General features: G+C 42.5%; 1 protein-coding gene across 7 annotated transcripts in view; it reads right to left on the reverse strand.

Annotated features, from left to right (window-relative positions):
- Positions 1–23642, reverse strand: part of DTNB (dystrobrevin beta) — a 173683-nt gene that overhangs the window by 66634 nt on the left and 83407 nt on the right. For all 7 annotated transcript variants that reach the window (XM_053666874.1, XM_053666871.1, XM_053666872.1 and 4 more), the window contains one exon: positions 9506–9630. In XM_053666874.1, the coding sequence (XP_053522849.1) occupies positions 9506–9630 (125 nt within the window). The remainder of the gene's footprint in view (positions 1–9505; positions 9631–23642) is intronic.

Consider the following 23642-nt stretch of genomic DNA (forward strand, 5'->3'; position numbering starts at 1 on the left):
CTAAGAAAAACATGGTGAGGGCTGAGGGAGAACCAAGTCTCCGAAGAGGTGACTGTTCCCAGAAAAAGGGCTGCGGAGCTGTGCCCAAGACCCAGGCGCCCCTGGATCTCCGCGGGGTGACCAGCCCAGATGAAGGCTGGTTTAGAGTGCACATTTCTTCACGGCTGTTTCTCTCTTCTCAGGCACCACCCTCCAAACCCTTTGCTTCCTCGTACAACCAAAAGGAGAAAAACAACCAATCTAAAACCAAAAAACAACCAGAAGTGCCAGAAAATCAAACTGCATGGAACTCCTGCAACCATGGAGTTAAAGAAGAAATCAACCAGACAGGCAAGGTGGTGGACAGGGAGAAACCCTGGTGAGGCGGACCGAGCAGGCAGGGATGGCTGCGGGCTGTGTGGGAGGGGCTGACAAGGGGAAACTGAGACTCGGAGGTGGCTGTGGACTATGGCCATTGCCCGATGGGAGAAACTCCCGGTCACATGTGAGAGTTCACTGAAAATGGTGCTGGAGACGAGCGGGCGAGCCGCACTGCTCCCTCGCTGCCCCTCCCCCACAGGCAGCCCCGCAGCACAGCAGGAGTGCTGCCCTGCCCCCTGACAACTTATATGGCAACGAAATAGGGCCAAAATGAAAGCACAGGGCCAAACCTCAGAAAGAGAGCTGAGCAGGGAGGACACAGCCAACCCATCTGACGGAGAGTTCAAAGCCCTGGTAATCAAAATGCTCACACAACTGATTGAGCTGGGTCGAAACAGGAAAGAACAAATGAAGGATACCCAAAATGGAATAAAGTAAAATATTCAGGGAACCAACAGTGACAGGAAAGAAACCAGGACTCAAAGCAACGATCTGCAACAAAAGGAAGAAATAACATCCAACTGGAATAGAATGAAAAACCAAGAATCCAAAAAAATGAAGAGAGGCTGAGGAGTCCCTGGGACAACCTGAAACGTTCCAAAATCCGAATCATAGGGGTGTTAAGAGGAGAAGAACAACAGCAAGAAATTGAAAACTTATTTGAAAAATAATGAAGGAGAACTTCCCCAATCTGGCAAAGGAAATAGACTTTCAGGAATCCAGGAAGTTTAGAGTCCCAAAGAAGTTGGACCCAAAAAGGAACACACCAAGGCACATCATAATTACACTAGCAAGATTAAAAACAAAGAGACAATCTTAAAAGCAGCAAGAGGGAAGGAGACAGCTACCTACAAAGGAGTTCCCATAAGGCTATCAGCTGATTTCTCAAAAGAGACCTTACAGGCAAGAAGGGGCTGGAAAAAGTATTCAAAGTCATGAAAGGCAAGGGCCTACATCCAAGATTGCTCTATCCAGCAAAGCTTTCATTTAGAATGGAAGGGCAGATAAAGTGCTTCCCAGATAAGGTCAAGTTCAAGGAGTTCATCATCACCAAGCCCTTACTATATGAAATGTTAAGAAAAATGGGCTTATCTAAGAAAAGGAAGATCAAAAATATGAACAGTAAAATGACAACAAACTCACAACTATCAACAAATGAACCTAAAAAAATAACAGAAAGAAAAACAATGAAAATAAAAACTAAGCAAACAGCTACAACAGGAACAGAATCAGAGAAATGGACATTACGTGGAGGTTTTTCAGTGGGGAGGAGAATAGGTGGGGAAGGTTCAGGGAAGAAGAAGCATAATTAGTGGGTAGTAAATAGACCGAGAGAGGTCAAAAATGGTATAGGAAAAAGAAAACTATAGAAAAAAGAACTTATATGTACACCCCATGAACTGAGGGGGGATGCTGCAGGGTTGGCAGGTATAGGATGGAGGAGGGATGAAAGGGGAAGAACTGGGAACACTGTAAAAGTGTAATCAATAAAATATAATTTAAAAAACAAAAAAGGAAAAATACTATACAAAACTACCAAAAAACCCAAACAAGTCAAAGATAATAATAGCATAAACTGAAATGTAATGGTAATTAACCACTAATTAAATCAATTACATATAAGGACAATGTGGTTAGACAATTCCATCCTAAGTGACAGCAAACTGAAATTAGAAACAAAGTCTCTCAGAGACATAGAGCTGGACGTTTTCTAAAAATGTTTTAACACAGAGAAACAACTGATTTCTCTCAGAGGCTCAGAAGTAGGAAAAGTTGCTAGAGTGTTGATGACAGGCGAGTTGGTTTTGTCTGAGAATTATTTGATTGACCTTGTTTACTTAATATTCTCAACTCACCAGGGAAAAAACCAGTCAAGGAATTATGCCTGACCTCTAGTGGAGGCTTTAGGTACTGCAGGGACATGACATCACTTTCTGAAGAGAAGATAAAAGGGTGGGTGGGAAGGCTGTGTGACTGTTTATATAAATCATGTTTAGTGTCATTCATTCACTCAAAGTATTTTAAGTGCCTACCATGCAACAGGCCAGGCACTGGGAACTCAGTACAAACAAGACGGACTCCCAGCCTTTGCCGAGTTCACTTTTTTGTGCTAGGATTTACTTTATTCCGAAGAAAAGATTTTAGAAGTTTATAGCCCGTATTTATGGCATACTAACCTCTTAAAGCACTTTCAGATACACTATCTTTAAACAATATTCTGAGATAATTAAGCTAAGTTTTATTTATTTGTCCTCAACCGAGGACATTTTTTATTGCCTTTTAGAGAGGAAGAGAAATGGAGAAGCATCAATTGTTTGTCCCCCAGCCCTCGCCCGAATCAGGGATTGTAAGAGCCCAGACTCGGACCAAACCCACAACCCAGGCATGTGCCCTGACCAGGAATCAAACCCACAACTCTCTGGTGACAGGACAATACTCCGACCAGGTCACACTGGCCAGGGCTAAGGTAAGTTTTACTACCATCAGTTTTACAGAAAAGCAAACTGATGTCTCTTGATTTTTTTTTTTTGATATCTCTGAATCTTTCATCTAGTTTTTCTTCTATCATTTCACACTGCTGCTCTTCTATTTTTCAACCATCCAAATTACAGTCTCTCAATGCTCTCTCTTGATTCTAAAACCAACCATGGGGTTCAAACAAGGGTTCCATTATCATATGTTTCTATAATAACAATTTTTCCTGGGTCAGCATGTTAGGAAACTGAGGTGCAATGGAAAGAACGTGGGTTTGGGGCCCTAGATTCTAGTCCCAGCTTCACTGCACTGTAGCTGTGTCACCTTGGGAACATCACTCAGTTCCACTGATGCTGTCTCCTCATGTTACAGGTTAACGATACTTACACAGCAAAGGTTGCTTAGGGTTAAGCAGGAGGTGAGCAAAGGGCTTGGAACACTAGGGATGCTCCATAAATACCAACAGCTCTGGAATCTCAAATTTGTGAGGCTCTGAATAAATCTCTACTCTATGTCAAAAATGAAATGGGAGCAATTAACACTACAGTATACTTGGAGTTTCAATTCCTGACCCAAATTTCTACTGAGGTTTAATCTTATTTCTGGGTATGCAATTTCTGGGTATGGTACCTCTGAGACAGTTCAAACCACCGTCATCTCTCACCTGACCAAGGGAAAAAGGAATCCTAGCTGGCTCCTCTTTTTCACCGCTGTCCCCTCCTAGCCAAACCCTTCAGTTTGAGATAACGTCCAAAATCTCAGGAGGCCTTGGTGAACCTGTGCAGACTTGCCTGGCCCTCAGTCCCAGTGCCCCGCCCACCCTGCTGGGAGTGCTCCTCCCACTGCCTCCCACTGGCCTAATCCCTATTCATCTTTTAGGCTTCACTGTAAATGTTATTGATTCTTCACAAAAGCCTTTCTTAACCTGCCCATAAGGTAAAGAAAGACCAGAAGGCAAAGACATGTTTTTAGAAAATTACATATAGAGGGCAAAGAGGGCAAATATGTAATTTATACGATTCTCAGAGCTTCAAAGTGATTATCAGTTGCTAAAAGAAGTCATATTAAAACTGCAACAAAATAATCAGGAAAATAATGGAGTTGGAACAAATGGCTATCCGTACTGAGAAAAATAAACTTAAATTCTAACTCATCTGATAACAAAAGAAATTCAGAAATGGAAAAATTTTTATAGACAGAGGTATTTTTATAATGTTGATGTGAGAACATTATCTTAAATATGAAAGGGGAGCCATAAACCATGATGAAAAAAAAATAACAAATTTGATCTTTAAACTAAAAACTTGACCAAGAAAACAGTTGATACATTTACTAATTCAGAAAAGTTTGGCAGCAAGTTTGACAAAAGGTTAATTATTCCAATAATAAACTGTAATTGAAAAATAAGTTTCTTTAAAAGGAAAAAAAATCCAGCTTGCAATTTATAAGAAACAGACTGAAAACCCAAGGACACAGAAAGGCTGAAAATAAAAGAATGGGAAAGCAATATCTGGCACATACCTAGCACAAGATATTAAAAGACATTACTGGCAGATAAAATAGACTTGAGAACAAATAGAATAAAGAGAGGCACTACATGAAAATAAATTTTCCATTTCCTAGGGAAGTGTATTATTTGGAAGAAGTAAATAAGGCTATACAGAAGTTTTTAGCAACATGACTAACAAACCGGACCCCATGGACACACAGTCAGTCCGTCACTATGAATTCTGCACCCAACTAGCATAGGACACACGTTATCTCCAAATTTACCAGGGCCAGGACAGAAACTGGATTCTACGTCAGACAATAAATACATACCAACAAATCTGAATGAACTGAATAATGTGGGCCAAAATGAATTAAACTAAAAATTAATCACAAAAAGGAACTAGAAAATGCCCGTATGTTTGGAAATTAAGAAAGTATACATCTCAACAAAGAAATCTGAACAGAACTTAGAACTAAACAAAAAAATTATATAATGTGCCCCGGAACACCACTCAGGCAGTGCTTAGAGAAATTAATAGGTTTTAAATGCTTATATTAAGGGGAAAACTTGAAGTGAGTAAGCTATCATGTCTTTCAAGAACTTAGAGTAGCAAAAGAAACTATAACAAAAATAATGAAGGTAAGGGTGGAACTGAAATTTAAAAATACAATTATATACAATAAAAGAATTATAAAAAACAAAAGTTGGTCCTCTGAAAATCCAATAGGCTATACAAACCTATGGCAAGATTTTCAAATAAAAAAGAGAGAAAATCCATAAATACATGAAACTAGGAATGAAAAAAGGGATAGTAGCATACATAGTGTACATAAAATATTACAAACTTTGTGCCAAGAACTGAAAATTTAGAAGAAACTGACAAAGTCCTACAAATATAAAGTGTTCCAAAGTGACTAAAAAATAAATAAAAAACAAAAACAGTCTTATAATCCTTTTTGAAAATGAAATTAACCATTAAAAACTTTCCCCCAAAGAAGGCTAAGGGGCAAATAATTCCAATCTTAAACAAGCTCTTCCAAAAAGTATAAAAAGAGAGAATGTTGCTCAACTTTTTGAAGTAAGCAAAGTAGGCAAACTTTGTCCTAAAGAGAAAAAAAGGAAAAATTACAGAACAATTTAACTCATAAACATAGGCAAAAGCTAAATGAAATATCAGCAAGTGAAACCTAACAGTGTATTAAAAAGAGAGTCAATTTACATTTATTCCAGAATCGTTTTTAAAAATGTAATTCACAACATTAATAGAATAAAGAAACTTATATGATCATCTCAATTAATGCAGACAAAGTCTTTAAGTAAATTTGACATCCATTCATGACAAAAAGAAAGCAGTCTTAGCAAACTAGTAATAAAAGAAAACCTCTTCTACCTGATAAACAGTTTATTCAAAGACTGCATCAAATGACATAGTAAATGAATGCTGAAAGCATTCTCTTTGGGATTAGCGATAACACAAGAATGCCTGTTAAACCACTTCTATTCAATATTGCACAGGAGGTTCTAGCCAGTATTATAAGACCAAAAGAAAAAAAAGGTATGATTAATGCTTAAAAGTTTAATGAGTAGGAGAGAGGAGACAAGGCTGTCACTCTGTGCAGGTAATATATTATATTATTTACAGAAAATCCCTCAGAACCCGAATACAAATTTCCAGAATCAATGAGCATGTTAACATAGCAAGATGACTATACAGTGGATTAAAACACCAAACCAATTTGCATCTCCACACACCAGCAATGAACTGTTATGGTGCATAATTCAAAAAAGATACTATTTGCACAATGACATACATTTGTCAAAACTCAGCAAATTGTACACTTAAAGTGGGTGGGTTTTTTGCATGTAAACTATGTTTTTAAACTGTAGGAAAAAAGGTACTACTTGCAACAGCAACAACAAATGTAAAGTACATAAGAATTAATCTACTTACATAAAACCCTTCTGGGGAAAATTAGAAAGCTTTATTGAAAGGCATAAGAGTAATATTTAAATAAATGGAAAGACATAAAACATTCCTGGGATGAAAGATTTAATACTGTAAAGATGTCAATCTCCCCAATTTGATCTTCAGATTCAGTTGAAGACCTGATAAAAATCCAACAAAATTTTGAACTCAATAATGAGGAACTCAATAATGAGGAACTCAATTAATGAGGAACTCCATAAGCTGATTCTAAACTTTATATGAAAGAGCAAAGAATAGATGAGATTTCTTCTAAAAAGATTACTTAATCCCTTACAGTAATTAGGATACTGGTATAGGGATAAACGATTTAACCAAAGGGACAGAAGACAGAGCCCAGACACAAAACTGTGTGTATGTAGAAACTTCATTTGTGACAGTAGGGGCATTGTAGGTCAGGGGAGAAATAATAAATTATCCAATAAATGGCTCTGAGACAAGTTATTATTCAAAAGCAAAGGAAAAAGAAAGAGAATTACATATTCTGTATCACACTATACACAAAAATCTACTTCCGATGAATTAAAGACATATGTGAAAGGGGAATTCTCAAAACTTGAAAAAAGGAAAGAGAGAAAAAAATCTCTACAATGTTGGGATACACAAGGACCTTTTAAAAATATTTCATTCGTTTATCTATTTTTTAGAGAGAGAGGAAGGGAGGGAGAAAGAGAGGGAGAGGAACGTCAATGCGAGAGAGCAACATCGATTGGCTGCCTCTCATATGCACCCCAACCAGGACCAAACCCACAGCCCAGGCAGGTGCACTGACCAGGAATCGAACCAGCGACTGTTAGCTTCATGGAACAAAGCCCAATCAACTGAGCCACACCTGTCAGGGTGACAAGGACTTTCTTTTTAAGGAAAAAAAAAAAAAAAAGAAACATTAAAAACACTAAAACCAAAAAGGGAGAATTCTAATAAATTTAACCCCCCAAATGGATTACACACAACAGGTAAAATTCAGTATGGGTAAAAAAGCATTTCCCCCCCAGTAAGAAGACAAAAGCAATGGGAAATGGAAGAAAACACAAGTCAGAAAGTCAGTACGATTGCAAAGTCAACAGGCATGGTTTTGAGCAATCAGTGCCGTATGAGAAAGAAGTTCCCACAGAACCCAGACGGAGTTCACAGGGCTCATGAACTTGAACTACAAGAGCATACAGAATCACAGCACACCACTGGACGTTGCAGTAAGTCCTTGTTACTGTAAATGCTGTAAATAACTGCAAATGCTGTTATCTGGTTTGTAACTTTTAGATTTAACCCCACGTAAGAGAGAACAGAAACACTACCAGTTTTGACAACACAAAAGTGAAGGCACAGATGACACAAGTTAGGAGGTGCAAGGAGACAGAGGAAATAGAAGGAAGGTACTAATTGCCTCATTTTATACAAAAGTCAAGGAAACTTAAAAGAAATAGAGGTTTAAAAACATCATTTAAAATTACAAAGTTGACCAATGTAAAAAATGGTGATATACGAGGTCCATCTAGAAAGTATCCAGCCACGTAACATGAAAAACAGAGACACTGATTGAAGATGATACAAGATACAAGAAACATCGTACACAGGTCAATGACAGCTCAGACCCTTTCAAAGTTATGACCTAGAGGAAATCTGGTTCAATGGTAGCAGTTTGAATCAAGTCATTAGCAACTGCAGCACCATGTTCCTTCCTTCTGCTCTGGTAGCAGAAGCTGCAGAACAAATTTTGCCACGACATGTTTCATGCCAAGATCCTAAGTCAAAATCTTGGACACAGTAGTTTTTGGAATCCCCAGATGAGCTTCTAGTTCCCACACTGTCAGCTGCCAATCTTCGTTGATTGCAGCCCATACACGTTTGACATTCTCAGGTGATCAGCTTGTTGCAGGCCTTCCAGAACATGGATCAGTTTCAACTGATTCTCAACCATCTTGGAAGCACCTGTGCCACACTTTTATTTGTGCTGCACTCATGGCATCATCCCTGAAAGCCTGCTGAGTCATCCGAATAGTTTCCATGGAGGATCAAGCTTAACACACATTTGAGGCAGATCTGTTGTTCTACTCAGTCACTTTGAATGCAACAGCCACACAATAAACATACTCACTCAACTTCGTCTACTACCCCCACTGACTAGTACAGTGACATCGTCATTGTTCATGCATGTGCATTCCAGTCCACTCTCCTTGGCTGCCAGGTTACATTGGTGTCTTGCAAACTGTTCTCAGTATATTAACAATGGCTGGACTTATTCCAGACAGACCTCATAATTATGAAAAACTGGGATGGGTTGATTCCTTATACCCCAGAAGGGATTCAGCAATGTCCAAAACTGATTAAGTCAAGAAATGGTGCTATAAATGTACTGTTTAGGGATATGGAGGTAACCACTAGTAGATCCAAAAGCCAAACAAAACACAATGAAGTGTGGGAGGATGAAGTGTTAGGTCTCCTTTTAAGTTCCGTATTACTGAACTTTCAAACCACACGCTTGTATTATTCTACCATCACACAGGGAAAGAAAATGAATATCTACTCCAGCAGAAAAACTTTCTAACACCTGATAAAAATGAATGATCAAACACTACCAACTTTACCCAGCAGACTAAACTTAGTACCAGCACTTAATTCAGAGAGAAGAGATCAGAATAGTATCCATCTTTGCTGCTCTTCCTCCTCACTTTTCCTCTATTTCTCTAACTCTTTTGGTCCCTTCAGCTTTCTAGCATGAGTGTTCAATTAAATACATATATCTCACTAGCTTTCTTTATAAAATACAGCCTTATGTTTCCTAATTTTCTCTCAATACAGAAAGATCAAATCAGGTTGGTATTCATTTCTGTGTCGTCTAAACGAATTTTTAAAATCTATAGGCATTACTGTTATAGAGAAGAAGCAACCGCTACCACTGTTTTAGGGGAACAGCACACCAATGACAAAAGGCAACTTGGCTAAATCCAGTACAGCAATTACTCTTCAACGTGTCAGTGCTTCTTTTGGAGACTGTAATGTGTCACTAGCCTTCAGGACTCAGGAGCTAGGTATCGACACAGACATTCACGGTGATTTAAAGAGATGAGAGCTTGAAATCTAAGTTTCCCCAAACCAGAAGGTTACACGTTCACGTTAAGTGGTTTGGATCCAAAAGAATTGAGCAAGGTCTCCAGGTCAGTCTAATCCACATCCATATCCAGACGTATACTTACACTATATTTGCAAGGTCAAGTGGTTTCTCTGGTTGCTCAGGAAAAACAGGATGCGGGGGTTCTCTGGTGGGTACGCACCCCAAAGATTTACTAATTGCATGGCTCAGCTTCTTTGCAGGGGATTTCTGTGTCAAAGTAGAAAATAAGGAAGTAAGGAATTATATCTTCAAAAGCACGAAAAAGAACTTCAAAAGAAATGGCGACGAGAGCTGGAGAACACAGCTTTCTGAGTCCACTACGCTCCAGCACAACCCACGTTCACGGGCTCCGCAGAAAGGCCCCCGCGCCTGTGCCCGGGCCACTGCGGCCCTTGTTTCGGGCTTCCTTCCTCATCACTCTGTGCAGTCATGGCACCAAGGCAATGTCAACTTCCCTTTTGAACATCCCTATGTGCCCTCTGCATAAATTCCCCCCCTTTAATGCTTCTGGATCTCTTTTTTTTAAGATCTTAGAGTTCACTCCCTAATTGGAGTCAGCAGTTTGTGTGGGGCTGAAGTGCTGAGAGCTCGTGGCTTTTGAATGTTAGCCAATTAGCTGACTAAGCCACATGCCAGAACGTGCCTATTAGGAGAACATTCCCAAAATAAATGCGAGGCAGGGAATTTGGTGTTAAGGGGCTGGCTATGTACACAGAAACCAATGAGCACTCCCAGACACGGCAGTAGGCAGCAGACCACTCTAAACTATGGTACGTTGAGGCACAACAATAGGTTGGCGCCCTGATGCATTTCTCTGGAAGGCAGAACAATACACACGAAACCCAAAGACTATCGAGTTTAGGGTTTAATAGTAAATATGCACTAAAGTAAACATATGCCGCAATTCGGTAGAACACGCATGATTTAAAGGAGGCTCTTGATAGGACACTGACTTTGCTGTCCACCCAATCCCCTTTAAATAACACCATTATCTGAGATTTTCTTGGCAGGATATTAACTGCAAAGGAGTTTAAACATCCCCTTGCCTCTGCAGTCTGTCACGGTACGTACCGGCTCACTGGAAAAGAGGACGTGTTTGCAGCCGTGTACCTCATCGATACCATGCTCTCCATTTACCCTTATATGCCGCTTATATACATTTTAACGCAAGATAAGCAAAAATCGACTGGCCTTTAAGACCGTATAGGCAAAGTTAGTTAATACCTTGTTTAAAGTAAAGATGGAGTAATACAGGTTCCTTCAGAAACTTCATATATTGACTCCAAATCACCCAGCACTATCCCCTTTGACCCATTACACTCTCAGAAAAGTCTAAATGCAATCCAGTTTCCTGAAAATGACATGAAACGAAACAAAGCAGAAATTCTGACCTTCCCCCAGTGGCTGTCCTGGTCCCTCTGCCCCACGACTAACTGTAATGCGATGCTGGTTTTTCCTCTTTCGGTTCGTTGTCTACGCTCCCCCAGACCCATCAGTCTTCTGCTCAAAACCCTTCAAAGGCCGGCCATCACCCTCAGAATCAGAGCTCAGTAAACGCCGCCACATCCCACAGCGTTCATCTCCGGCTCCTCTCCCCTCGCCTTTCACCTCACACGAGCAAAATCGACCAGGGCCTGCTCAAGCTGACCCAACACCACGTGTTCTCCCAGCTCTCGCATCTCGGCACCCGCCGTTCTGGGGTCTGCCCCTCCCAGCCTGGTTCTCTGTGAATGTTCTGCTCAACTCCCCAGACTGCACACAGGCTCCCTTCCTCTGTGCAGACTCGCCTCACTGCTCCCTAAGTCAGCACCCACCGTTCAACGCTCCCCTGAACGACGTCCCAACTGCCACTGGTGCGCTCACCTATCTCTGCAAGGCTGGGATCTGCACTTCCCGTATTTGTGTATTTCCAGAACCTGTCCTAGAACGGAATATGTTATTTGAACAAATCATTTGCCTGGATGAAATCTGTAGATTGCTTTTCCCCTGACAAACCACATGTGCTTTATTTTTTGAGAATTATGATACGAGCAGGAGACAATCACAGGACATCGGAGAATATCTAAGTTCACCTTCACGACTGAAGCCCTCATCTGTACTCCACGTATTCATCTCAGGACGTTTCGCTCTGTCTGGGAGCCACCTGGGCCATTAACTCATGCAGTTTATGGGAGATGGATTATCTTAGCTGCACCCTCGGTAACAGCAGCCATGAAATCACAGGTTCCATATGTATATCTTACAATAAACATTAAAATAACTACATGACTGTTAAATAAAAAACGTTTCCCTCTGCCCCACTTAGTGTTCTCCAGCAGAATGCCTGTTGTGCTTTGAAAATACTGCTTTAAGACAAGGTTTAAGATTAGATACAATTTTGAGTCTCAAAAATATAGATAGAATGGTAACATCAATACATCAGAGTCAATTCCAAACAATTAGAGTTCATCAAGAGAGAAAAAAAATTAGAAAATAAAAAATATAGGCATCAGAATATTAACAATGGGCTAGCACCAAAGCAGGAATGATACTACACTGAAAACTTCAAAGACGGCATTCAGTGAGGTTTTTAAAATACGTACATAAAAGATTTCCTTTAACAAATCTCAAAGACTGGATTATGACACAGACCTGAAGTGGCTTTGCCTGTGGAGTCAGTCAGTTAGGAAGCTGAGAGGGACAAAGCCTCTATGACCAAGGTTCGAAAACTACTACAAGCACCAAGACGGGGCTTTACCTTCTGGCTACTTGGCCCCAAGGACAGTGCCAGGACTGAGCAGTCGGTCACCGAATGTTCATGGATGTGAAGAAGGGAGTGAGGAGGAGAAGCAGTCAGGTCCAGGGACCAGCGTCCCCCCTACTCCATGTATAGTACTACACCAGCGACGCTCCTTTCGGTCCCTGTCCCTCCCCCCTCACTCAAACTCTGAAACTGAAATATGGGGAGGCCTTAACCTAGAAAAGGAAGTCTCCTCCAAACACTTTTTGGGGTGACTTTCAACCTTTGTGAATTTTCAATACCCTAATACCTCTAATTTCAAAATATTTCCTACTATCTCTTAAATTTTTAAAATATACAAAGGGGGACCCCCAAAAAAACAGAATTACCTTCTGGCGGGCAGGCCCCTTGTAGCACAGGCTTCCTCAGCTAGGGAGGGTTCTAGGAACCTATCTGTATCAGTGCACCAGCTGGCATTGTTGTGAGAGGCTGCATTCAGCTCCGGTGAGTTTTTTTTGAAGACTCTTTCAATGCATTTGCCTATTTCATGATGGGTGATTTACGAGCACACCTGCCCTCACTGTGCTGAATGTTTGGCAGTTTTTGATCAAAACAGCATAACCTCTGTGCCCCAGACTCTCTATTCACCCAATCTCGCCCTGATCGACTTTTTGTGCTCCCCTGAATGGAAACAGTCCTCAAAGGGAAACCTTTTGCTGATACATTAGAGATGAAACAAAACAGCAGAAGCACTAAAAGGCATCAAAACATACAAGTTCAAAAACTATTTTGAGCAGTGGAAGAAAGTATTGATAGGTGTGCTGAACCAAATAGAGAGTACTTGGAGCCCTGGTTGGTGTGCCTCAGTGGATTGAATACTGGTCTGCAAATCAAAAAGATTCTGGTTCACCTGGCTGGTGTAGCTCAGTGGATTGAGCTCGGGCCTGCAAACCAGACGATCGCGGTTCAATTCCCAGTCAGGGCACATGCCGGGGTTGCAGGCTGGTTCCCTGCAGGCCAGTTCCCAGCAGGGGATGCACGAAAGGCAACCATACATTGATGTTTCTCTCCCTCTCTCCTTCCCTTCCCCTCTAAAGATAAATAAATAAAATCTTGAAAAAAAAAAAAGGTTCTGGTTCAATTCCCAGTCAGGGCACATGCCTGGATTGCAGTCCAGGTCCCCAGCTGGGGGGGTACAAGAAGCAACCAATCAATGTCTCTCTCACACATTGATGTTTCTTTCCCGCTCTTTCTCCCTCTCTTCCCCTCTCTCTGAAAATAATCAAAATCTTTTTTTAAAAAAGAGTACTTTGAAGGTGAATGAAATTTAAACATGTAAGAATAAATACACAATTTTTATAATAAATTTTGGGTTTTTTTGGGCCCCCCCTTATATGTTTACAATTAAAAATATATCGAACTGTGTATAAAATGTGTATGAACTGTGTATGAAAAGGTATAAAGCACGTCCCCGTCTACCCACTACACTTCCTGAGAAGCAGTGCGCTCTGGTCGGTCCGCAGCCTCTTTGTGGGCCCTCACCCAGCAGGCCCCTCCCACCACACTGGCTGCTCTCCGGGAACCAGTGTCCTGGGGTTTGCATTAATCATTTCCTGTATTTTATTATTTCGCAATTATGCATCAGTCGCATGATTCATTTAACACGTTTAAAACCTAGAGTTACATATTTTCCTGCAACTTGCTTCTTTCACTCGAAACTACCTTACAATTCATCCATACCAACGTATTCAATGTTTGATTGTAGTTTGTTACTTAATTATATCATAATGTATACATTCAATCCACTGCTGGTGAACATTTGGGTTGCTTCCGTTTTTTCCCTCACTCGCAATGCTGCCATGAACTTTCTTGTCCACGACTCCTGGTGGCCATATGTGAGAATGTCCTGAGTGGAATTACGGGGCCAGGAGTTACGCACACTCCGCTTTCCCCGGCACTGCCAACTTGCTTTAACAGAGTGGCCGCACTAATCTGAACTCCCCTCAGCTGTGAGAAACTCCCTGACTCTCCACGTTCTGGCCGGTCCTTGGTGTTGTCAGACATTTTTAACATTTGTCAGTCTGGGGGATGACAAATAGTATCGTGGTTTTAATTGTAACTCCCTGAAAAGTACTGAAAAGACTGAGCATCTTGTGCCGTGTTTATGGGCCATTCGTGTTTCTTCATCTGTGAAATCCCTGTTCCCATCTTTTGCACAGTATTTCACCTGGTTGTCTTTCTCCTTTTTCATCTATAAAAGTTCTTTATATTTTTGGATGTTAATCCTATGGAAGTTATGACTTGCAAACAACTCCTTAACTATAAGGACTGTTTTTCACTCTATTTGTTCTTTATACAGTCATCTCCAAATGTAACATTAGTCCCAATTTAGTACTCTCTTCCTTTATATTTTGTAACAAATAGTATTTCCCTCTCTGAGGTCAGAAAGGTAGTCTTCCACTTCATCTTCTAAAGTCTTATAGTTTTTAACTTTCATATTTAAGTTTCAATCTAATTAGAACTAATTCGCTTGGTAGGTATGAAGACAGAACCCGACTTCATTCCTTACGAATAATCAACTGCTTCAGGATCATTTAGCAGCCAGTCCGTTCTCTCTGTGCGAGGTAGGTATTCTGCTTCCACACCCTGCGCCAGTGCGGCGTGACGTCATTTCAGCCTGACGTCATTGCAACAGGACGTCATTACTGTGGTGCCGCTGCTCTTCGCAGTTAGTGTCCGGGGTCCAAACTCACTCTTCTCTTTTGACCCTTTACACTACCACTCAACTTTTAAAGTCAGTGTGTTGTTTACCACAAAAAATCCTGTTGGGATTTTGATGGGAACTGATCAAATCTATAAGCAGTTTTGGAGAGAACTGGCATCTCTACAGACTGAACATTCCTTTATAAATATATTCATCTCCTTGTGAATTTACACCTCCTTTAATGTCTTTCAATAGTTATAAATTCCTGTCCATACTGAATCTATGCATCTCTCATTTACTTCTAGTTATTTTATAGATTTTTAAAAAATTGATTTTAGAGAACGAGAGAAAAGGAGGGGGAGAGGGAGGGAGGGAGACACACTGATTTGTTGTTCCATTTACACATTCATTTCTCGGTCCTTGTGTATGTCCTGACTGAGGTTGAACCCACAACCACAGCATATGGGACAAGTAGTTATTTTAATTTACTGACTGCTAGTACATTTTTATTTATTTCTATAGCTTATTATAACATTTTTCACTTTATTTCATTTTTTCTTTTATTTATGTCCTTTCTTACCTACTTTTCAGGTTTTATTTTTCTCATTTTAATTTGTTTTGATTTCCTCTTTTTGGCAATTACAGTCTTTGAGTCTATCCTTCTAGCGGTTTTGTTTTTTCTCTCCTCTGAAACAGAAGTAACACTTATTAAGACCTTAGCTAGTGTTGGGTACCTAACAGGTGCTTTGCGCGTACACACGCACTCGTTTAACCATCTGACAGTCTCGTGAATTCGTTTCGCGGTCAGTTTTATAGGTGTGGAAATGAAAGTGCACATGAACAGGCCTGTCTTACTCTTCTCGTGGTACAGCACAGCCCCTTGGGGGAGCGACCCCCCAGAGAGAGCACACAGGGACTGGCCGGGAGAGACAGCCTGGGACAGTGAGGCATTCCTGCAAGGAGTCAGACAGGGACTGGGACCCCAAGTCCTGCAGTGGGGGTCATGCAGGGAAAGCTCTGCTGAGCGGGGAGTGGGGACAGAGTCCTAACCAGAGGGGCAGACTCTAAGGCTGGGACGGGAGGTGACTTGTGTGGGAACCACGGCACCATGAGTTCCTGGGCCAGGGCTGGAACTCGTGGACCTGGCAGGGAGACACTCTGGGGGGAAGTTCTGAGCTCAGATGACTGTACTTTCAATCGGCCTTGAGCTAATGCCCTGCATGGCTCAGGGTACAATCTGAAGCTCAAGGTACAGGACAACAGGCCCTGGCACCTGGGAGCACAGTGGCCTAATGGGAAGAGATCAGGGTTGGTGCCGCAGAGGCTATTCCTGTCCCGCTCACTTCAAATAACCCTCTCTGACCACATCATCCTGAGCATCAAGCCACCGTCTGAGGAGCCAAAGCAGGAGCCTCCTGAATCCTCAGACAAGACAGGAACCTCCTCCAACTACTTTAATATGAACACTGACCACAATCTTACCCAGCATCTCCAGTAACTTAAAATCCTGTAACTCCACAGTCATGCTTCAACTATTCATGTCATGGTTGACCAGTGCTTTGGCTGCGTCTTATTTTAAGCCCATCAACATTAGAATTATTATTATTATTTTATACATGATGCTTATTTAAGTGTATTCACATGTACTAATTCCACTGCTCACCATTTCTTCCTATAGCCCATTTCTTCCTTATTGCTCCAATTACTTTCTCCATAAAGCATATCCTCTACTAGTTCCTCAGCAATGGACTACTGGTGGAGGACGCACAGTGACCTTTTCTGAAAATACATCTTTATGTCATCTTTGCTCTGGAACAGATTAGCTGGACACAGAATTCTAGGTTGATCTTTTCGTTCCGTGCTCCAGATCCTTTAATCGCCTTCTGCATTTTCCATTTCCCTATGTCTGTGTTTGACGTTCTCTATCCTGGTCGATTCCTTCAGATCTACTTTCCATTCCCTACTTTTTACTGTGGCCACTCTAATTTGCTACTTAACCTCTCTACTGAGCTTAGCCTTAATATTTTATTTTTAGAAGTTCGATTTGGTCCTTTCTTGCTATTGGCTCATTTTCTTTTAAACGTCACTCTTCTAAATTTACTTCTATTTACTTATTTTGTGCAGGAGGTTCTAGAAGCATTAGAAGACCAAAAGGGGGGAGTATGATCAATGTTTGAAAGTAAAAGGAGTGGGAGGGAGGAAACAAGGTTATGACTCTTTGCGGGTGGTATAATTACTATAGAAAATCCAAGAGAATCTGAGTATACATCACTAGAATCAATGAGCAAGTTAAGGAAGACAACTACATAGTGCATTAAAATAACAAAATAATTTGCATTTCCAACACCAGCAACAAAGTGTTAAGATACATAATTCAAAAAAGATATCATTTGCATGACTATATACATTTGCCAAAACTCATCAAATTATATACTTAAAGTAGGTGCATTTCACTGCATATAAATTATGTCTCAAAAAAAAAAAAACAAGGAAAAAAGGCACCATTCACAACAGTGACAACAAAGTAAAGTTAAACAAGAATTAATCTAAGCTTTGTAAGACCTTTCTGGGGAAACATCAGCGAGTTTTACTGAAGGACTGGGGGACCAGGAAGAGGCAGCGGCTGAATCCTAGAGGCCACAGAGATGTGGGCAAGGGAGAGCTGGGAGCATGGGGATGGGAGGAGGCAAAGGCAGCTCCAAAGGGGCAAAGAAAAACAGGGCGGAACAAGCAACTGCAACTGCTTCAATACGGTCACAGTGCGCCTGTGCGTGAAAGACACACACGAAAGGCCCAGACCAAGGACGCAACTGCAAAAGCTTTCAAACACTGCTCCACACGATGAAACTTCAGTGTGTTCCAAATCCTCTCTGGTTTAGAAGCCACTTCTAGCAGACACTGAGCAGACAGTTCTCTGGCTGAAATGAAGTAACAGGCCGCAGAGCGGGACAGAATGAAAAAGAAGTGTGGCCAAGGGTCTCATCAGCTACAACAAAAAGCAGCAGAGCCCCCGAGCACTGTGGAAGGACATTCACAGGCAGCCAGAGTCCCGGGAAGGGCCAGAGGTTAGAGAGCTCGGGGGTGGAAAATCAAGACGACCTGGCATGCGCGTCCTCGTCCCGCAGCTCTCCATGGGGCCTGGAACGTGACAGGCACCAGGCGTGTTTACTGAAGGGGCACCAGCTCAGAAAGCTTTCTGTCTGGTTGAGATTGACCACTATGTGACTGCCCCTGGGCACACAGAAACTCCACAGCCCGTTACCGATACTGCCACAGGTCAAGGCAGGAGCAGGGCCAGCAGTCAATCAACATCGCACATGATACAGACACACCACTCAGGACCCCGAGACAACGGCCATGGCCATCTGGCGCTGCCCTGAAACAGTGTTTCCCAAACTTGGCTGAAGATAAGAAATTCCTGCATTACTTGTTTAAAAACAAAGCAAAACAAAGCAGATTTCTTTGCCTGGACCCAGACCTACTAAGTTATAATTCCCAGGGAAGAAGCCTGGTACTTCATATATTTTAGAAGCAGCCCAGATGATTCTCTTCAGGCAATTTTTGGAAGCACTTCTCTAGAAGTTCTTGCCAACACAAAGAGGTTTAAAAAAAGACAGAGGGGTATAATGACTGCAAAATAGCTAAGCTGTTTCCTACAGATGGTATAGTTATCTACCTAGAAGTCCAAGAAAATGAAGTGAAAAATTATTAGAACCACATATTGCAGGAAAGCCAGTAAAATTTCCAGATGAAAATGTCCCTGAGACCACTGAATATAGGAGTCAACACAGACAAGAAGCCTGGGCTGGAATTAAACATCACAGACATTTGTCAGTGTCCGGGGGGTCTTGTAAAACCCGGAACTGTGGGAAGCACTGCAAGACAAGACAAGACACAGGCCCAGGAGAGAATGCCAGGGAACACGCCATCTGCTTTATCGTAGGTAATCAAAAGGTTTAATGAATACACCGCACAGGAGCATTTCATAATTGCACATTCCTCAGTCACTAAGTGGAGATAAAATGTAATGAGCATACAATGCACAGAGATTAAATTTATTTAGAGAAACCGTTCTACCCTGAACCTGGATCTATAGATACACAAAGTGTACAGAGACTCACAAAGCACTAGCTAAACAAGTAATCGTCACTGACGCATTTGAGTTAATGTGGAAGCAGACAAGCAACTTGCAGTGCTGAGTCACAGGGAACACGGCTCCTCCCACACGTGAAAGGGGTTACGCATTCTCCACCTCGGCTCTGGTGGCCACCTGTAAGAATCAACAACATCTGACGCTGGAGAAGGGGCTGTGGCCAAGTGACGACTGCTACGGGAAAGGCGGACATTTCTCTGCGATGGGAAAGCTCCCTGCCATCACTCTGCTCTAAGAAAAGTCAGAATACGGTTAAAAAAGATGCCTCGTTGTTTTATAAAAACTATACACCACTACTGTCTTTGGTAAGCATCCATCTTTTTAAACAGCAGGGGCCATTTCACACAGTCTGCCTTCTAACTCAGCACTTTTGCAGCTGTAAATGGGCTTAAGAATCAATAGCACATCCAAATACCACAGTCGAGTGAGGGCAATGTTCAGATGCTAAACCATCACCATCAACCTATTGAAAACGCTAATAAATGCTGTCAGGACACCTCTAGCCCATTCCTTCTATCTCATGGATGACCCTGGGAAGTCTATCATTTCAGGGGGAGGGCCTTGGCCATGAAGCAGTGAGTTTAGCGGTGGGTCGGGGCACTTCTCCCCAGGCCTTCACACCACCACTAACAGGAGGAGAGAGGAAGCCAGAGCTCCGCATGCTCCCAGAGAAACTCTCTCCGGACCCACCCTCACAGCGTCAGCACTGGGACCTGCCTTGAAGGTTCTCTGGGGCCAGTTCCAACACGACTTTTATCAGAGGCCATGCTTGTTTCACAAGAAATCCAGGACTCCCACTGGACCCTCATTCTTGTGAGGCTCTGCACACCCCGTGACACGACCCCACCTCCCACGGATCCTCCGCTCTCCAAAGCCTTCTACTTGTCTTCACCGTCCACCGTCAGCACAATCCCTCGTCTAGCTGAGAACATCTTCTCCTACAGTTGCTTCCGTCCTCTTGCTCTGGGGGAAACTGGGCTTTCCCCGAGGGCTGGGTTTCCCCCGAAGCCATTCAAGTGGTGGCAGCTTCCCCTCTCACACCTCTCAAACTTCTACATCTCCGAGTGGGGGAGAGGTCCTCTGAAAGCCTCATGGCCATTCTCAGACCCTTTCTCCTTTTCCTTGGAACCCCGGTTTTGAATGTCACACCCTTAGATTCAAACCCTAAATATCCCCCCATAGTGGTGGGATATCCAGCATTACTGCTGTCATAATGCTCATGGACTTCAACATCCACACAGTTGACCTTTCCATAAGCAACTGTGGGTTGAATGGTGGCCCCAGAAAGACATGTCCGCCTCCTAATCTCTGGAACCCAAGAATATTACCCTATGTGGCAAAAGAGTTAACATTAGTTTTTATGGCAAAAAATGTAATTAAGTTAAGGACCTTGAGAGCAAAAATTTTTCCTGATTATCTGGGTGGGTGCAAAATGCAATCACATGTATCCTACCTAGTAAGACAGACACACAGAAGAGAACTGAGAAGAGGAAGAGGCAGTAGGACCAACTAGGCAGAGAGAGACTGGAGTGATGCAGCCATATAAGTCTGGGAACGACAGCAGCCACCAGAAGCTGGACAAGGTCAAGAATGGTGTGATGGCTAATTCAATGTCAGCCTGCTTGAGCTAAGGGTTACCCAGATATTTGGTCAAACATTATTAGAGTGTTTCTATGGGGGTATTTTTGGATGAGTATAAGATCTAAATTATGAGACTGAATAAAGCAGACTGCCCTACCTAATGGAGGTGGGTGTTGCCCAATCAGTTGAAGGCCTGAGTAGAACAAAAAGACTGACCCTCCCCTGAGTAAGAGAGAATTCCTCCTGCCTGCCTACCTTTGAACTGAGGCCCTGGCTTTTTCCTGCATTCAGACTTGAACTGATCCCCTACCTCTTCCTGGGTCTCACGCCTGCTGGTCTTGGGACCAAAACTACACGATCGGCTCTGCAGGTTCAAAGGCCTTCAGACTCCAACAGACACTACACCATCAGCTCGCCTGGGTCTCCACCTGCCGGCTCAACCTGCAGATGCTGAGACCTGTCAGCATCCACAGTCACGTGAGGCAATTCCCTACAATAAATCTCTTCGTATTTATGGTCTCCCCTTGGTTCTGTTTCTCTAGAGAACAGTGACGAGCACTAAGAGATGCTGAGCTAGACATCTTCTTTTCAGACTTGCGGTTCCCAGAGCTGTGCGACAGCTAATTTGTTCTGAGCCACCAAGCTTGTGGCATTTTTTTTTATGGCAGCCCCCGGAAGGAAACTTGCACACCGGACTTCCCTCGGCTCCTCTCCTGCGACCGCCTTTTCCCGACCCTACACTGGCCATCAGCTTCAGTCCTGCCGCAGAACATTCTGCCGCCAATCACGGAACACCACCTACGATCATAACTTCCAGCACCACACTCTCCCACCAACGTCTATCTTTCTAGCTGACTCCCAGTGCCCTACCTTTAACAGTGATCCAGCCCCAGCGGGTCCCCTATGCCACTGAGCCTGGTGCCTTCAACCAATCCCCTATCTCCCTCACGGCCTTATTTCTCTTTAAACAACCTACAACCCAGCGTCCATTGTCATGTTCATTCCTTTGTATTTTACGTCCCACCCGCGGTGTATCTGGGCTCCTATTTCCTCACACTTTCATCAGCACCTGTCACTGTCCAGCACTTGTCACTGTCCGGTTTTTTTTTTTTTTTTTTTTGCTTTAGTCGTCTTTGTGGGTGAGAAGTGGCATCCCATCGTGCCTTTGATTAGACATTTCTCTGATGGTTAATGATGCTGAGCATCTCTTCATGTGCTTATTAGCCATTTGTATACCTTGCTTGGATAATATCTACTCAGGTCCTTTACCCATTTTTCCACACTTAATTTACTTTTTAAATATGGTACAAAATACATGACATAAAATTTACCATCTTAACCATTATTTTTTAAATATATTTTATTGCTCATGCTATTACAGTTGTCCCATTCTTTCCTCCCTTTTATCCCCCTGCACCCTGCACAACCCCGCCCACCAGCAGTCCCCCACCTTAGCTCATGTCCGTGGGTCACACATATAAACTCTTCGGCTTCTCCACTTCCCATGCTGTTCCAAACATCCTCCTGTCTATTCTGAAGCTACCATTTATGCTACTTATTCCTTGTACCTTTTCCCCCATTCGCCCTTCTCCCCCTCCCCACTGGTAACCCTCCATGTGATCTGCATTTCTATGAATCTGTTCCTGTTCTAGTTGTTTGCTTAGTTCATTTTTGTTCTTGTTTTTTTTCTTACGTTTGGTTATTGGTAGTTGTGAATTTCTTGTCATTTTACTATTCACAGTTTTTTATCTTCTTTTTCTTAGATAAGTTCCTTTAACATTTCATATAATAAGGGCTTGGTGATGATGAACTCCTTTAACTTGACTTTATCTGAGAAGCACTTTATCTGCCCTTCCATTCTAAATGATAGCTTTGTTGGATAGAGCAATCTTGGATGTAGGCCGTTGCCTTTCATGACTTGGAATACTTCTTTCCAGCAAGGTTTTTTTTGAGAAATCAGCTGATAGCCTTATGGGAACTCCTTTGTAGGTAACTCTCTCCTTTTGTCTTGCTGCTTTTAAGATTCTCTCCTTCTCTTTAATCTTGGCTAATGTAATTATGATGTGCCTTGGAGTGTGCTTCCTTGGGTCCAACTTCTTTGGGACTCTGAGCTTCCTGGATTTCCTGGAAGTCTATTTCCTTTGCCAGATTGGGGAAGTTCTCCTTCATTATTTTATCAAATAAGTTTCGATTTCTTGCTCTTCCTCTTCTCCTTCTGGTACCCCTGATTCAGATGTTAGAACATTTCATGTTGTCCCAGAGGTTGCTAAGCCTCTCCTCATTTTTTTGAATTCTCGTTTCTTCATTCTGTTCTGGTTAAATGTTTATTTCTTCCTTCTGCTCCAAACTGTTGATTTGAGTCCCAGTTTCCTTCCCAACACTGTTGGTTCCCTGTACATTTTCCTTTAATTCACTTTTCATAGCCTTCACTTTTCCTCTATTTTGCTACCATATTCAACCATTTCTGTGAGCATCCTGATTGCCAGTGTTTTGAACTGTGCATCTGATAGGTTAGCTGTATCTTCATTAGCTGTATTTTTTCTGGAGTTTTGACTTGTTCTTTCATTTGGGCCATATATATATTTTTTGTCTCAGTGCACTTGTTACGATGTAGACTCTTAAGTGTTCAACAGGGCAGGGCAACCAAGGTCACAGCATTGTGATGCTGTGTGCTGGGAGGGGTTCAAGAGGGAACAGTGCCGCTTGCCCGGCTCTCTGCTGGCTTTCAGTCCCTCCCCCAACTTCCCACAAGTGAATCGGGCCCTGCTGGTGCTGATTCCTGGGTCGGTGGGCTTTGTGTACATTCTAGGACCCTGTGGGTCTCTACAACAAACTCTCCTGTGAGGCTGGGAGTTTCTCCCGCTGCCGCCTCAACTTCCGCAGGTTTTTCAGTCCGAGGTTTGAGGCTTTATCTCCCTGCACTGGAGCCCTGGGTTGTGGGATCTGTCTCGCTCTCCAGTTGTTCCTCCCAGTTTATTCGCAGGCAAATGTGGGATCCCTGCTCCGCCGGCTGCTGCCTCGCCCACCCTGGCTGCCCATCTCCGCCCCTCCTGCCTGTCTGA

This window comes from Artibeus jamaicensis, unplaced genomic scaffold (assembly GCF_021234435.1).
Source record: "Artibeus jamaicensis isolate MK-2021 breed Jamaican fruit bat unplaced genomic scaffold, CSHL_Jam_final contig_465, whole genome shotgun sequence".
NCBI classification, from domain to species: Eukaryota; Metazoa; Chordata; class Mammalia; order Chiroptera; family Phyllostomidae; genus Artibeus; species Artibeus jamaicensis.